The 14,828-nt window shown below is 55.0% G+C and overlaps 1 protein-coding gene across 2 annotated transcripts; it reads right to left on the bottom strand.

Moving 5' to 3' along the window:
* Window positions 1–207: 207 nt before the first annotated feature.
* Window positions 208–13,583, bottom strand: fam234b (family with sequence similarity 234 member B). Of its 2 annotated transcripts, XM_088606974.1 has the most exons (14): window positions 13,337–13,569; window positions 8,948–9,013; window positions 8,249–8,695; window positions 7,361–7,477; window positions 6,483–6,662; window positions 6,143–6,258; window positions 5,582–5,735; window positions 5,300–5,441; window positions 4,679–4,828; window positions 4,504–4,582; window positions 3,035–3,199; window positions 2,198–2,315; window positions 1,497–1,711; window positions 208–1,281 (listed from the first exon to the last, which is right to left on the bottom strand). In XM_088606974.1, exons 1-14 carry the CDS (start codon window positions 13,371–13,373, stop codon window positions 1,279–1,281), a joined length of 1,989 nt encoding a protein of 662 aa, XP_088463100.1. In that variant the 5' UTR covers window positions 13,374–13,569; the 3' UTR covers window positions 208–1,278. The 2 variants fall into 2 exon arrangements, with proteins under 2 accessions (XP_088463100.1, XP_088463101.1); XM_088606975.1 differs by lacking the exon at window positions 8,948–9,013 and having other exon boundaries at window positions 13,337–13,583.
* Between the last annotated feature and the right edge of the window lie 1,245 nt (window positions 13,584–14,828).

Below are 14,828 nucleotides of genomic sequence, written 5' to 3'. Positions count from 1 at the left end.
TGAGGTCGCTCCCCAGTGGGGGTGAGGTGGGCCCCACTTGTAGTTGAAGCCGTTTGGCAAGAGAAGAGCACCACCCACCCTCCTCTCTGCGTCAAACTGGGACACCTAGTGGCCACGCAGGGTGTCTGCACTACTCAGGTAAAACTTCAGCACCTCGGTACAGAGCAGATGCCAAGACACTGTAAAAACCCAGCTCCACCACAACAGTAACGATTTGGGAACAGAGTTTAATTTCCTCCTGCACGGCACACTCAAAGCCATCACCCTCAGTCCTATATACAAACAGCAGAATAACAGGCTCCTGTCCAGGACTTCAACCATACTCTTCCTCAGTCCTGAACACAGCTACATGAGACTGAACAAACAGAAACTACCCCCCATGTTCCTCTATACACAGAAGTGGTATATACCCAGAACACATTAATCAATAAATACTGTACAGCAATATCACTGTACACGTGAGACTGAAGTTAACAGAACAACAAAAATAAAATTAATGATCTTAATGACAGTAGAGCACAGAGCAGGACTGTGCAGCTCTCTATAGTAACTAGAGCGCAGAGCAGAGGACTGTGCAGCTCTCTACAGGAGCTCTAGAGCACAGCAGAGGACTGTACAGCTCTCTACAGGAGCTCTAGAGCACAGAGCAGAGGACTGTACAGCTCTCTACAGGAGCTCTAGAGCGCAGAGCAGAGGACTGTACAGCTCTCTACAGGAGCTCTAGAGCGCAGAGCAGAGGACTGTACGGCTCTCTACAGGAGCTCTAGAGCGCAGAGCAGAGGACTGTACAGCTCTCTACAGGAGCTCTAGAGCGCAGAGCAGAGGACTGTACGGCTCTCTACAGGAGCTCTAGAGCGCAGGGCAGAGGGCAGAGAACTGTACAGCTCTCTACATGCACTAGACCCCTGCTGCTGCCGGAAGCGATACCAGACCCGGTGCCAGCTCAGCTCGGTTACAGCTGGTTCCGGAGGTCCGTGACTCCAGGGGAAATTTGAACAAGTGCTGCGATCCATCCTGCAGTCTCTGCCGGGCTCTGAAGAAGCGGACGGGGACTGTATGGTTCGCTCACACACAGCACACAGACGGCCAACTTCATCTACACAACACGGGAGCGCCAGCATCTCTGCACATCCTCCTGTTGCCATGGTTACTGCATCCTGGAGGTCGCCCCGCCCCCGTCCCAGTCCGGTTTCCCTGGGAACACATTCATGCCCCTCCACTTCCGGCCAATCAGATCCTCCTTCTCCGCACGCTGATGGGCCAATCGGCCGCCTCCGTTCACTAGAGGGACAGGAAATGCATTGAGAGTGCAGCTCGAGGTCCTCACTTCCTGTCCGTCCCCCACTTCCTTCCCCCCCTCTCTCTGGTCACTCCGGCCGGGCCGGGTGAGCTCCCGTACGGACAGGCCTGGGGTTCGCAGGTCGGCTCCCTGTCCTGTTCGTCTCGGAGAGTGAAGCCCCTTCGCTCTGTCCCTCCGGGACGGCTGAGACGCGTACCTGGTGCTGCAGGAAGGTCGTCTGCCGGAAGAACTTGGAGACGGCAAAGGCCCCAGGCCGCGGGGAGCCCTCCCCCAGCCACACCGGCCGGCCCCGGGACACCGCCCCCCGCAGGCCCAGGCTGCGCAGCACCTGAGCCCCAGGCCTCTCGCCCCCAGCGGGCCGGTGGGCCACAGTCAGGTAAAACACGTCCTTCTGCTGCTCCAGGTGCACGACTGCAGGGCAGAGACAGACAGACAGGTTTACTTACAGACCAGACAGGCCCAGAGACAGACCAGACAGACAGACAGACAGGCAGGCCCAGAGACAGACAGACAGGTTTACTTACAGACCAGACAGGCCCAGAGACAGACCAGACAGACAGACAGACAGGCAGGCCCAGAGACAGACAGACAGGTTTACTTACAGACAGAGCAGGCCCAGAGACAGACAGACAGGTTTACTTACAGACCAGACAGGCCCAGAGACAGACCAGACAGACAGACCAGGCCCAGAGACAGACAGACAGGTTTACTTACAGACAGGGGAGGCCCAGAGACAGACCAGACAGACAGACAGACAGACAGACAGACAGACAGACAGACAGACAGACAGACAGACAGGCTCAGATACACATCAGGCAGGCTGAGAGACAGGCATTCAGGCTCAGGGGCACTGAGAGACAGAGAGAGAGAGAAACACGGAGAGTCAGGAAGACTGACCGGCGGCTGTCCACAAGGTGTCTGTGGTCTCGGCAATCTGCAGGAGGACTGTGGGATAGGCAGGGTGCAGCAGGTACAGCCTCTGGAAGACTGCAGAGCCCTGGGGCCCCGGCGACGCCTGCAGCAGCCAGGGATCGATAACCAATCAATAACCAATCAATCCGTCAATCAGCCAGCACACCCGCCCACAGCCCCCCCTCAACCCAGCAGTGACCCGTCAGTGGATTCGGAGAGAGTCGCTCCAGGCAAGCTGCTCTTCCCGGGGGAGTGCCGTGGTCCGGTCCGGTCCGGTCCGGTCGGGTCGGGCCCAGCGATCTCGCCCAGTGTCAGCCACAGGCCCGGTTCAGGGTTCGAGATGCAGCTCATCTTCTACCCACAGCTCCAGTAATGTAATAATAATAATGTTTCTTTATTAGCCCTATACAATTTCTTGCATTAGGAATGCGTCTTTTCGCAGACCCCAGCTTTTCTCCATGGAGACACAGACACACAGACAGGGAGAGAAGCTTGGGGTCAGAGCGCAGGGTCTGCCATTGTACGGCGCCCCTGGAGCAGTTAGGGTGAAGGGCCTTGCTCAGGGGCCCAACAGAGTAGGATTCCTCTGCAGGCCGCGGGATTTGAACCGGCAACCTTCCAGCCCTAGGCACAGATCCTGAGCCACAGAGCACCGCTCCGCCCCCAGTAGAGCTCATGGGAGCAAATTAAGGGGCAGGTAGGCAAGACTGGGGGGGTTGGGGTATCAACAGAGCCGCGCCCCCCACACTGAGGACAGCGGGGCCGTGTGACCACTCCCAGAGCTGAGCCGGAAACCAACGGCACAACCCGCGCCGTACTCACGGTTGCCTTGGTGACGTTGCTGGAGGGCCGCGGGTCGCCCGCCCAGAAGAGGAAGGCCGAGCGGCCGGTGGAGGTCAGGACCGCCGAGCCCCGCACGCCGGGGAAGTGGGAGCTGAACTCCGCCTCCCACAGGCTCCGCCCAGACGCGCCGTCAATCACCTGCACCTGTTGGAGAAACACACTCACGCTAGCCCCTCCCACACCTGCACCTGGGCGGGACTGAGAAACACACTAGCCCCTCCCACAGGCTCCGCCCACACACTCCGTCAATCACCTGCACATGGGCGGGACTGAGAAACACACTAGCCCCTCCCACAGGCTCCGCCCACACACTCCGTCAATCACCTGCACATGGGCGGGACTGAGAAACAGACTAGCCCCTCCCACAGGCTCCGCCCACACACTCCGTCAATCACCTGCACATGGGCGGGACTGAGAAACACACTAGCCCCTCCCACAGGCTCCGCCCACACACTCCGTCAATCACCTGCACATGGGCGGGACTGAGAAACAGACTAGCCCCTCCCACAGGCTCCGCCCACACACTCCGTCAATCACCTGCACATGGGCGGGACTGAGAAACAGACTAGCCCCTCCCACAGGCTCCGCCCACACACTCCGTCAATCACCTGCACATGGGCGGGACTGAGAAACACACTAGCCCCTCCCACAGGCTCCGCCCACACACTCCGTCAATCACCTGCACATGGGCGGGACTGAGAAACAGACTAGCCCCTCCCACAGGCTCCGCCCACACACTCCGTCAATCACCTGCACATGGGCGGGACTGAGAAACACACTAGCCCCTCCCACAGGCTCCGCCCACACACTCCGTCAATCACCTGCACATGGGCGGGACTGAGAAACACACTAGCCCCTCCCACAGGCTCCGCCCACACACTCCGTCAATCACCTGCACATGGGCGGGACTGAGAAACACACTAGCCCCTCCCACAGGCTCCGCCCACACACTCCGTCAATCACCTGCACATGGGCGGGGCCGAGAAACAGTCACACTAGCCCCTCCCACAGGCTCCGCCCACACACTCCGTCCATCACCTGCACATGGGCGGGGCCGAGAAACAGTCACACTAGCCCCTCCCACAAACTGCCACTGGGCGGGACTGAGACACACTAGCCCCTCCCACAGGCTCCGCCCACACACTCCGTCAATCACCTGCACATGGGCGGGACTGAGAAACACACTAGCCCCTCCCACAGGCTCCGCCCACACACTCCGTCAATCACCTGCACATGGGCGGGGCCGAGAAACAGTCACACTAGCCCCTCCCACAAACTGCCACTGGGCGGGACTGAGAAACACACTAGCCCCTCCCACATGCTCCGCCCACACACCCCGTCCATCACCTGCACCTGGTCAAGCTCGCCCCTCCCTAGGTGTGTGGAGGTGAGATGGCCAGGGCGGACACACGCAGGAGACACAACACCCGGGACCCGTCTCCACCCACCTTCTGGACGCCGTGAGCGAGGGACTGCAGGAGCAGGTCTGGCGTCGAGTCGTTGCTGAAGAGGCCGGGCACAGGCTGGCTGGGAGAGGAAGAGGGGGGCGGGGTCACGCAGGTGGCACCCACAGAGACCCCCCTCACTCACGCGCTGAGACCCGCGGCGCCCCCCCGCGCTCACCTCTGCAGCGGCGGCGTGGCAAGGGTCCAGACGGAGCGCGCGTCAGCCCCGCCCAGCACCGACACGCCCCGGTTACCCGCCAGCACCCAGTCACTGCAGTTTACCGTTCCCACCACCAGGGGGAGCAAGAACTTCACATGCACCGTGGCCCTACAGGGGAAGACTGTGTGTGAGACAGCAGTGCAGTACAGCACAGAGCACGAGTTACAGCACAGAGCACAGTACAGCACACAGAGCACGAGTTACAGCACAGAGCACGAGTTACAGCACACAGCGCAGTACAGCACAGAGCACGAGTTACAGCACAGAGCACGAGTTACAGCACACAGCGCAGTACAGCACAGAGCACGAGTTACAGCACACAGCGCAGTACAACACAGAGCACGAGTTACAGCACACAGCGCAGTACAGCACAGAGCACGAGTTACAGCACACAGCGCAGTACAGCACAGAGAACGAGTTGTAGCACACAGTGCAGTACAGCACACAGAGCACGAGTTACAGCACACAGCACATGAGGTACAGTATAAGACACTGCTGTCTTGTAACAGAGTAACAGATTAGCAGGCAGTACAGTGGGTTAGAGTAACAGATTAGCAGGCAGTACAGTGGGTTACGTACCGGGAGATGTGGATGAGGGTTGAGGAATTGGCTGTTCTCAGTTTCTCCCAGCTGGGGTCCTTAAGGCGCAGAAATGAGGGCAGAGAGTGCCTTCCATTCGCCTGCATATAAATGTCTTTCAAAGAGGCCGCCTCCACAGTGCCTGAGGAAAATGTATATAATGTTGGCTGTACTTTAAAAGGTTACACTTGCATAAAGCACCGTGGTCAGGATGAGAGTCAAAGTTGGGGTGGGATCAGGGTCAGAGGTCAAGACCAGAGCGAGAAAGCTGACGTCACTCACCCAGGCCAAACAGGATGTACTGGGCGCCCAGCCTGGTCACGTGCAGCTCTGGGCCAATCAGCTGCCCTTCTGCAGTAGTCAGGTTAAAGGTCACAGGATGACCAATCAGAGTACCAGAGGCACCAGACAGCAGGAGGAGGGAGAGGTCAGACACCTGTGAGAGAGAGGGGTTCATACAGACACACTGACTGGACATTCCAGTACATGAACACTGCACTGAGAGAGAGGGGTTCATACAGACACACTGACTGGACACTCCAGTACATGAACACTGCACTGAGAGAGAGAGGGGTTCATACAGACACACTGACTGGACACTCCAGTACATGAACACTGTGTTACAGGAAGGTGTGCCAGGTGTATTAGTTATGTGACTGTGGAGAAGAGTCACAAGGAATTTAATGAGAAAATAGTTTTTTTCTCATTTTTAATAAACCAATTTATAAATGAACATTTCGCTCCTAGAGAGATGAATGACAGGATGTCTTTTCTTATCCACAGGGCACGTGTGTGCCAGTCTGAGCAGCGGGCAGCGAGGCGATGTCCAAGCTGAGGGGTCACCTGGTCAGCAGGCAGGGTGGCGATCAGGAGGTCAGGAACCGAGTCCCCAGTGAGGTCAGCGAGGGACACAGCCGGAGAGACGATCTTCCCGGGAGACACTGACCACAGCATTGACCCTGCAGCCAGAACAGCAACACCAGTGTAACCCAGTGACCACTGACCACTGACTGACACACTGACCACTCCCTAACACACTGACCGACACACTGACCGCTGACTGCACGGCATACTGACAGCCTGACTGTATCAAACTCCAAGAGCCCACTGCATGACTCACTGCTCTGCTGACCCCAGCAGTCCATCGAGATGTTTGTGTGTTTCCTGGTATCACAGCTCTCACCTGTGTTGCTGCTGACGGCTGTGAGGTGTGTGGATCCCATTAGCAGACACATTGACCGTCTGACCTGTCCGCCTGGAGCTGCCCAGCCCAGTCCACACTGGACCGACACCAGGGCCTCTGGAAATGCTGTGGACCACAGTGACCCTCCATCCAATCCAGATACTGCCAGCACACTGAATACTGAGAGACAGAGGGGTTAATACAGACACACTGACTGGACACTCCAGTACATTAACACTGCACTGAGAGAGAGAGGGGTTCATACAGACACACTGACTGGACACTCCAGTACATGAACACTGCACTGAGAGAGAGAGAGGGGTTCATACAGACACACTGACTGGACACTCCAGTACATTAACACTGCACTGAGAGAGAGAGGGGTTCATACAGACACACTGACTGGACACTCCAGTACATGAACACTGCACTGAGAGAGAGAGAGGGGTTCATACAGACACACTGACTGGACACTCCAGTACATGAACACTGCACTGGGAGAGAGAGGGGTTCACACAGACACACTGACTGGACACTCCAGTACATGAACACTGCACTGAGAGAGAGAGAGGGGTTCATACAGACACACTGACTGGACACTCCAGTACATTAACACTGCACTGAGAGAGAGGGGTTCACACAGACACACTGACTGGACACTCCAGTACATGAACACTGCACTGGGAGAGAGAGGGGTTCACACAGACACACTGACTGGACACTCCAGTACATGAACACTGCACTGAGAGAGAGAGGGGTTCATACAGACACACTGACTGGACACTCCAGTACTGAGAGAAGTGTACTGTTTCATGCTGGCCACTCCACACCAGTGAGCTCACAGTCCTGCAGTGTCCTGACAGTACTGGTAAAATTACCTTTGCTTTTGCCCTGGGGTTCAGCGCTGTGATTGCCCAGCTGGGTCACTCCCACAATGATGTCAGTGATGGTGTCATTGTCCACATCCCATAATGCCAGAGGAGGGAGGTTGGAATCTGCAGAGGTGAGCACAGTTATATCCCCTGACCAAGCAGCTGCCCTGCTAACTCATTTCTGTGCTCTAGTGACACAGTCAGAGTGTCGGGGTGTCAGGGATTCAGGGGGTCAGTGATTCAGGGGGTCAGAGTGTCGGGGGGTCAGGGATTCAGGGGGTCAGAGTGTCGGGGGGTCAGAGTGCAGGGGGTCAGAGTGTCGGGGGGTCAGGGATTCAGGGGGTCAGAGTGTTGGGGGGTCAGGGATTCAGGGGGTCAGAGTGTCGGGGGGTCAGGGGGTCAGAGTGTCGGGGGGTCAGGGATTCAGGGAGTCAGAGTGTCGGGGGGTCAGGGATTCAGGGGGTCAGGGATTCAGGGGGTCAGAGTGTCGGGGGGTCAGGGATTCAGGGGGTCAGAGTGTTGGTGGGTCAGGGATTCAGGGGGTCAGAGTGTCGGGGGGTCAGGGGGTCAGGGATTCAGGGGGTCAGGGATTCAGGGGGTCAGAGTGTCGGGGGGTCAGAGTGTCGGGGGGTCAGAGTGTCGGGGGGTCAGGGATTCAGGGGGTCAGAGTGTCGGGGGGTCAGGGATTCAGGGGGTCAGAGTGTCGGGGTTTCAGGGATTCAGGGGGTCAGAATGTTGGGGGGTCAGAGTGTCGGGGGGTAAGAGATTCAGGGGGTCAGGGGGTCAGTGATTCAGGGGGTCAGAGTGTCGGGGGGTCAGAGATTCAGGGGGTCAAAGTGTCAGGGGTCAGAGATTCAGGGGGTCAGGGGGTCAGGGGGTCAGCCCCTCTCTAACCTGCGGTGAGCTCCAGCTCTCTCTCCCAGTGCTGGACTCCTAGCGCCTCCTGCTGGCAGGGAATGAGAAAGGCGCAGAGCAGCACGACCAGGACAGCGCAGCCCAGCGGCACCAGGAACACCGCGGTCCGAGCAGCGCTCCTCCCGGCCGCCCTCCTCTTCCCTTCCGGGTCAGAGCCGGAGCTGGGCCCGCTGGCCTCAGACTCCCTCTGGGCCCGGAACTGTCGCAGCGCCGCCGGGTCCTGCGTCTGCTTGGCCCGCAACCCGGCGCCCTTGTGCAGCCACTCTTCCTCCTCCTCCTCCTCCCCCTCCCGCCCCGCAGCCGCCTCGGCGCTGACCCGGTTCAGCCCGTTTCGGGGGTAGTTGAGGACCAGATCATCTTCCTCGCTCTCGTCACTGTCGGCCTGAGTGAGCGGATCATACTCCCCCAGGTCTGAACCCTTCTTCCCTGGAGAGAGGAGAGAGGAGAGAGGAGACACTCAACACCACACTGGAGCACAGATCCGGCTGAACACACTGGAGCACAGGTCCGGCTGAACACACTGGAGCACACGTCCGGCTGAACACACTGGAGCACACGTCCGGCTGAACACACTGGAGCACACGTCCGGCTGAACACACTGGAGTACAGGTCCGGCTGAACACACTGGAGCACACGTCCGGCTACACACACGTCCAGCTACACATATCTGGGTCTCACCATCAGCTCTTCCGGGAGTTTCGACCTGGCAGTGAAGGCACTGAGGGAGAAGGCACTCAGGGCTTTCTACGCAACAAGAAGGAGGCTCTTCAACATCAACCCACCAACAAGAATCTGGCTCCAAATATTTGAAAGTGTAATCCAACCCATTGCCCTATACGGCAGTGAAGTTTGGGGTCCCCTCACAGACCAGGATTACACCCAATGGGACAAACACCCCACAGAAACTCTGCACATGGAGATCTGTAGAATCATCCTCCGTGTGCAGAGAAAAACTCCTAACAACGGGTGCAGGGCCGAATTAGGCCAGTACCCACTATTGATAAACATACAGAAAAGGGTATTAAAGTATTGGCTACACCTAAAAAACAGCGACCAAAATTCCTACCACCACAAAGCCCTGCTGAGCCAAGAGCTGAGCCCAAAACAGCCCCCTGAGCCAGCTGGTCCTGAGGCTCACCGACCTGAGCCACACCAACACTAACCAGCCTCAGGACAGCACTGCTAGAGCACCACAACTTAGACTCAACCACATCACAGCACCACACACACAACACACAACCAGCCTCAGGACAGCACTGCTAGAGCACCACAACTCAGACTCAACCACATCACAGCACCACACACACAACACACAACCAGCCTCAGGACAGCACTGCTAGAGCACCACAACTCAGACTCAACCACATCACAGCACAACACACACAACACACAACCAGCCTCAGGACAGCACTGCTAGAGCACCACAACTCAGACTCAACCACATCACAGCACAACACACACAACACACAACCAGCCTCAGGACAGCACTGCTAGAGCACCACAACTCAGACTCAACCACATCACAGCACAACACACACAACACACAACCAGCCTCAGGACAGCACTGCTAGAGCACCACAACTCAGACTCAACCACATCACAGCACCACACACACAACACACAACCAGCCTCAGGACAGCACTGCTAGAGCACCACAACTCAGACTCAACCACATCACAGCACAACACACACAACACACAACCAGCCTCAGGACAGCACTGCTAGAGCACCACAACTCAGACTCAACCACATCACAGCACAACACACACAACACACAACCAGCCTCAGGACAGCACTGCTAGAGCACCACAACTCAGACTCAACCACATCACAGCACAACACACACAACACACAACCAGCCTCAGGACAGCACTGCTAGAGCACCACAACCCAGACTCAAGCACATCACAGCACAGATCAATATCTCACACACTGGGACACACACACACAAACACAACATAAACTGGAATGCTACAGAACCCTAAACAGACAATACACACTAGCTGAATATCTAACAAAACTAAATAACAGCAAACAGAAACAGACCCTGATGAAATACAGGCTCAGTGACCACAGCCTGGCCAGAGACACTGGACACAGGCAGACCTGTCTGCCCAGAGAGGACAGGCTGTGCTCCCACTGCCAGCGGGGAGAAATAGAGACAGAGTTGCACTTCCTACTGCACTGGGACATATACTCTGGGATAAGAGAAATATTCTTCCCGAAATTCAGAAATCTAATCTCAGAGTTCCCATGGACCTGCTAGAATCACAACGGGTCCCAATCCTACTGGGAGAGGGAGAAGGGAACTCAGTTGAACTGGCAGCCCAGTATGTGTCCTCCTGGGACACATACTGAGTCAACAAAACTCTTTTCGAGTCACGATCTATGAGCACAGGTGTCCCTCAGGGCTGTGTGAGCTCACCAGTTCTGTTCAAACTTTATACAAATGATTGTACAAGCAGTAGTCAAAGCAGCTTCATTTTCAAATTCTCAGACAATACAGCTGTTCTTGGCTTAATGCACAGCTGTGTAGATGTCAGAAATCCAAAGGTTTGTGCAATGGTGTGACAACAACAGCCTCATTCTGAATGTTAAAACAGTTTCTGATCCCAAAGCAATTGGTGATCACTCACAAGCAGTAATCCACAACGAATTTATCACTCAGGTCGACTCATATAAGTACCCAGGTGTACACAGAGACAGTCACCTGTGCTGGACTACTCATGATGAGAGTGTTTGCTCCAAAGATCAGCAGCGCTTATATTTCTTGTGGAGACTAAGAGTGTTTGGGGTTCGACAGGAAGTATCACAGGACAGGAAGGCTCACTGTTCCTCAGGCTGGGACAGATCACACACTGTATTATTATTATTGAGAGACAGGCTCACTGTCTGTTCCTCAGGCTGGGACAGGAGATCACACACTGTATTATTATTATTGAGAGACAGGCTCACTGTCTGTTCCTCAGGCTGGGACAGGAGATCACACACTGTATTATTATTGAGAGACAGACTCACTGTCTGTTCCTCAGGCTGGGACAGGAGATCACACACTGTATTATTATTATCGAGAGACAGGCTCACTGTCTGTTCCTCAGGCTGGGACAGGAGATCACACACTGTATTATTATTATTGAGAGACAGGCTCACTGTTCCTCAGGCTGGGACAGGAGATCACACACTGTATTATTATTATTATTGAGAGACAGGTTCACTGTCTGTTCCTCAGGCTGGGACAGGAGATCACACACTGTATTATTATTGAGAGACAGGCTCACTGTCTGTTCCTCAGGCTGGGACAGGAGATCACACACTGTATTAGTATTATTGAGAGACAGGCTCACTGTCTGTTCCTCAGGCTGGGACAGGAGATCACACACTGTATTATTATTGAGAGACAGACTCACTGTCTGTTCCTCAGGCTGGGACAGGAGATCATACACTGTATTATTATTATTGAGAGACAGGCTCACTGTCTGTTCCTCAGGCTGGGACAGGAGATCACACACTGTATTATTATTATTGAGAGACAGGCTCACTGTTCCTCAGGCTGGGACAGGAGATCACACACTGTATTATTATTATTATTGAGAGACAGGTTCACTGTTCCTCAGGCTGGGACAGGAGATCACACACTGCATTTTATTATTGAGAGACAGGCTCACTATCTGTTCCTCAGGCTGGGACAGGAGATCACACACTGTATTATTATTACTGAGAGACAGGCTCACTGTCTGTTCCTCAGGCTGGGACAGGAGATCACACACTGTATTATTATTATTGAGAGACAGGTTCACTGTTCCTCGGGCTGGGACAGGAGATCACACACTGTATTATTATTATTGAGAGACAGGTTCAGTGTTCCTCAGGCTGGGACAGGAGATCACACACTGTATTATTATTATTGAGAGACAGGTTCACTGTTCCTCGGGCATTTGAAAATGAAGCTGCTTTGACTACTGCTTGTACAATCATTTGTATAAAGTGTGAGCAGAACTGGTGAGCTCACACAGCCCTGAGGGACACCTGTGCTCATAGATCGTGACTCGGAAACAGTTTTGTTGACTGAGTATGTGTCCCAATACTGTAGGACACATACTGGGCTGCCAGTTCAACTGAGGTCCTGCCAGACCCGTTGTGATTCTGGCAGGTGTGGGAACTCTGGGTTTAGAGTTGTAAATTTGGGGAAGAATACACTATCTCATACTCCACAGACATACTGTTTACAGTATCCACACTCCACAGATACACTGTTTACAGTATCCACACTCCACAAACACACTGTGTGTATAATATCCACACTCCACAGATACAACCAACAAAAAAAATGATACACAAGTATATGAGGCGCGCATTTGCAGAAATTCTCTTTGGTACAACTGGTGCGTCTGCAGTGCATGTATCTGTGAACGAGGGTCTCCACCAGGTGTCTGTGACACGAGATAACATATCAGCGGCACGCAGGACGAGCGCAGCTCCGGCTACTGTCACTACTGCAACAGCTCCGGTCAGCCCCCCTCCAGTCCCGCACACCGGTCAGCCCCCCTCCAGTCCCGCAGACTGCCCTTATTACAGGTCACTGTACATGATCTATGAGGGCGATTGCGTCGCTCTTTCAGAAACACGGGGATCTCAGTCGGCTGAACTCGCTCCGTCACGCACCACCGTTATTTCACGAAGGAATATTTATCAAGAGAACGACAATGTCGCGAATCGAAGACACGCATCCCGTTGCTCATTCGACTGTGATGGGAATGTTAGCTTTACGTGTGTGGGCTCTGTGTCGACACACGTTGGTAACTGCATCAGACAGCCCGATGGAGGGGCTGCGTGTTTAAACAGCCCCACTCCGGCTCCGCCGTGCTGCGTGCATTTATTTCTCTGTGCTTCACGAACCGTGACAGCGCTGCACAGTCAAATGAGACAAACACTGAAAAAACGGATTAACTCTAGAATGCGGCTTTTCATGCAACGACGGGAATTTATAAAACTAAAACGCAAACAACATTTTTTTTCCTATTTATAGTTACTGCTGATGTCATTTAAAATAATATAATTTTGTCTCACCCGGTAATTTCAGAGCTCGAGATAGCGCTGCTGCCATCACCTCCTGTCTCGAGCCGCAGAACCTCAATACTGTTTTTTTTTGGGCTTCAGGCGCCAGCGGTGCATTCTGGGAGGTGTAGTCTTTCTCTCGGGTACGGGGGGAGGTGAAGGGAGCTTTTCCGTGCTGCGTGCTAGAGAAAACTACATTTCCCAGGAGCGCTAAGCGTGCGGTCTGCGGAGATTGAGACGGATCTGAGAGTGTAGGACGGGTAGAGCTTCAACATGTCTGTTGAAATATGAAAAATAGTAAAATACTGAATTTAATAACATATATGTATAGAAATATACATCGATACGAAACACACAATCATTCTAAATAATCCTACTATGATTCAGAAAGTATTAACCCGGTCCTGCGGTTAAAACAACTTTTGCGGTTATATAGCGCCTTTTATTCCCCAGAGATCTCCCAGCGCTTCTAACACAGCAGGGGTACTGATGTACCGCCCCCCAGCAGAGAGCGCTAAAGGACTCGCAGCCCAGCGGGGGTCCAGACTGACACTTTTAAAATGGCAAGTCCACTCCCTCCCCTCTCTCCTCTCTCCTCTCTCTCTCCTCTCTCCCCTCTCCCCTCTAGCCTCTCTTCTCTCTCTCTCTCTCTCCTCTCTCTCCTCTCTCTCTCTCCTCTCTCTTTCCCCCCTTTCTCCCCTCTCTCTCTCCTCTCCCTCCCCTCTCTTCTCTCTCTCTCTCCTCTCCCTCCTCTCTCTTCTCTCTCTCCTCTCCCTCCTCTCTCTTCTCTCTCTCTCCTCTCCCTCCTCTCTCTCCTCTCTCCCTCCTCTCTCTCTCCTCTCTCCCTCCTCTCTCTTCTCTCTCTCTCCCTCCTCTCTCTCTCCTCTCCCTCCTCTCCTCTCCCTCCTCTCTTCTCTCTCTCTCCTCTCTCCCCTCTCCCTCCTCTCTCTTCTCTCTCTCCCTCCTCTCTCTCTCCTCTCTCTCTCCCCTCTCTCTCCTCTCTCCCCTCTCTCTCCTCTCCCTCCCTCCTCCCTCCTCTCTCTCCTCTCCCTCCCTCCTCCCTCCTCTCTCTCCTCTCCCTCCCTCCTCCCTCCTCTCTCTCTCTCTCTCTCCCCTCTCTCTCCTCTCTCCTCTCTCCCCTGAGAGAGAGGCCCTCAGGCCCGAGCAGGCTGTGTTGCTCTCTCTGTGCTGATCTCCGCCTGCAGCTGCCCAGCGAGTCCCTCAGCCTGTCTCGCACCTGTCGGGAGGCTCCGCAGTGAACGAGCATCTAAAACCAGCGGGGTCTGGACGAGCCCGTTCCCATCACCCACAGCTCTCTGTGTAAAGACACTCTCGTGTCCCTGCGCGCCAAAAGAGACCCCCCCCCGACCGGACTCTCTCCGCCCCCCTGAGGTGGGAGGACAAGTCTCAGTAGTGAGACAGGAGCCACCCCTCACCTCCCAGCGCGCGGACCCCCACAGCGGGGCGCGCAGAGGCTGCGACGGCCTGCTCCCGCGCGACGAGT

Source organism: Lepisosteus platostomus, chromosome 14 (assembly GCF_059453375.1).
Source record: "Lepisosteus platostomus isolate fLepPlt1 chromosome 14, fLepPlt1.hap1, whole genome shotgun sequence".
NCBI classification, from domain to species: Eukaryota; Metazoa; Chordata; class Actinopteri; order Semionotiformes; family Lepisosteidae; genus Lepisosteus; species Lepisosteus platostomus.
This window is presented reverse-complemented; position numbering and strand designations above follow the sequence as displayed.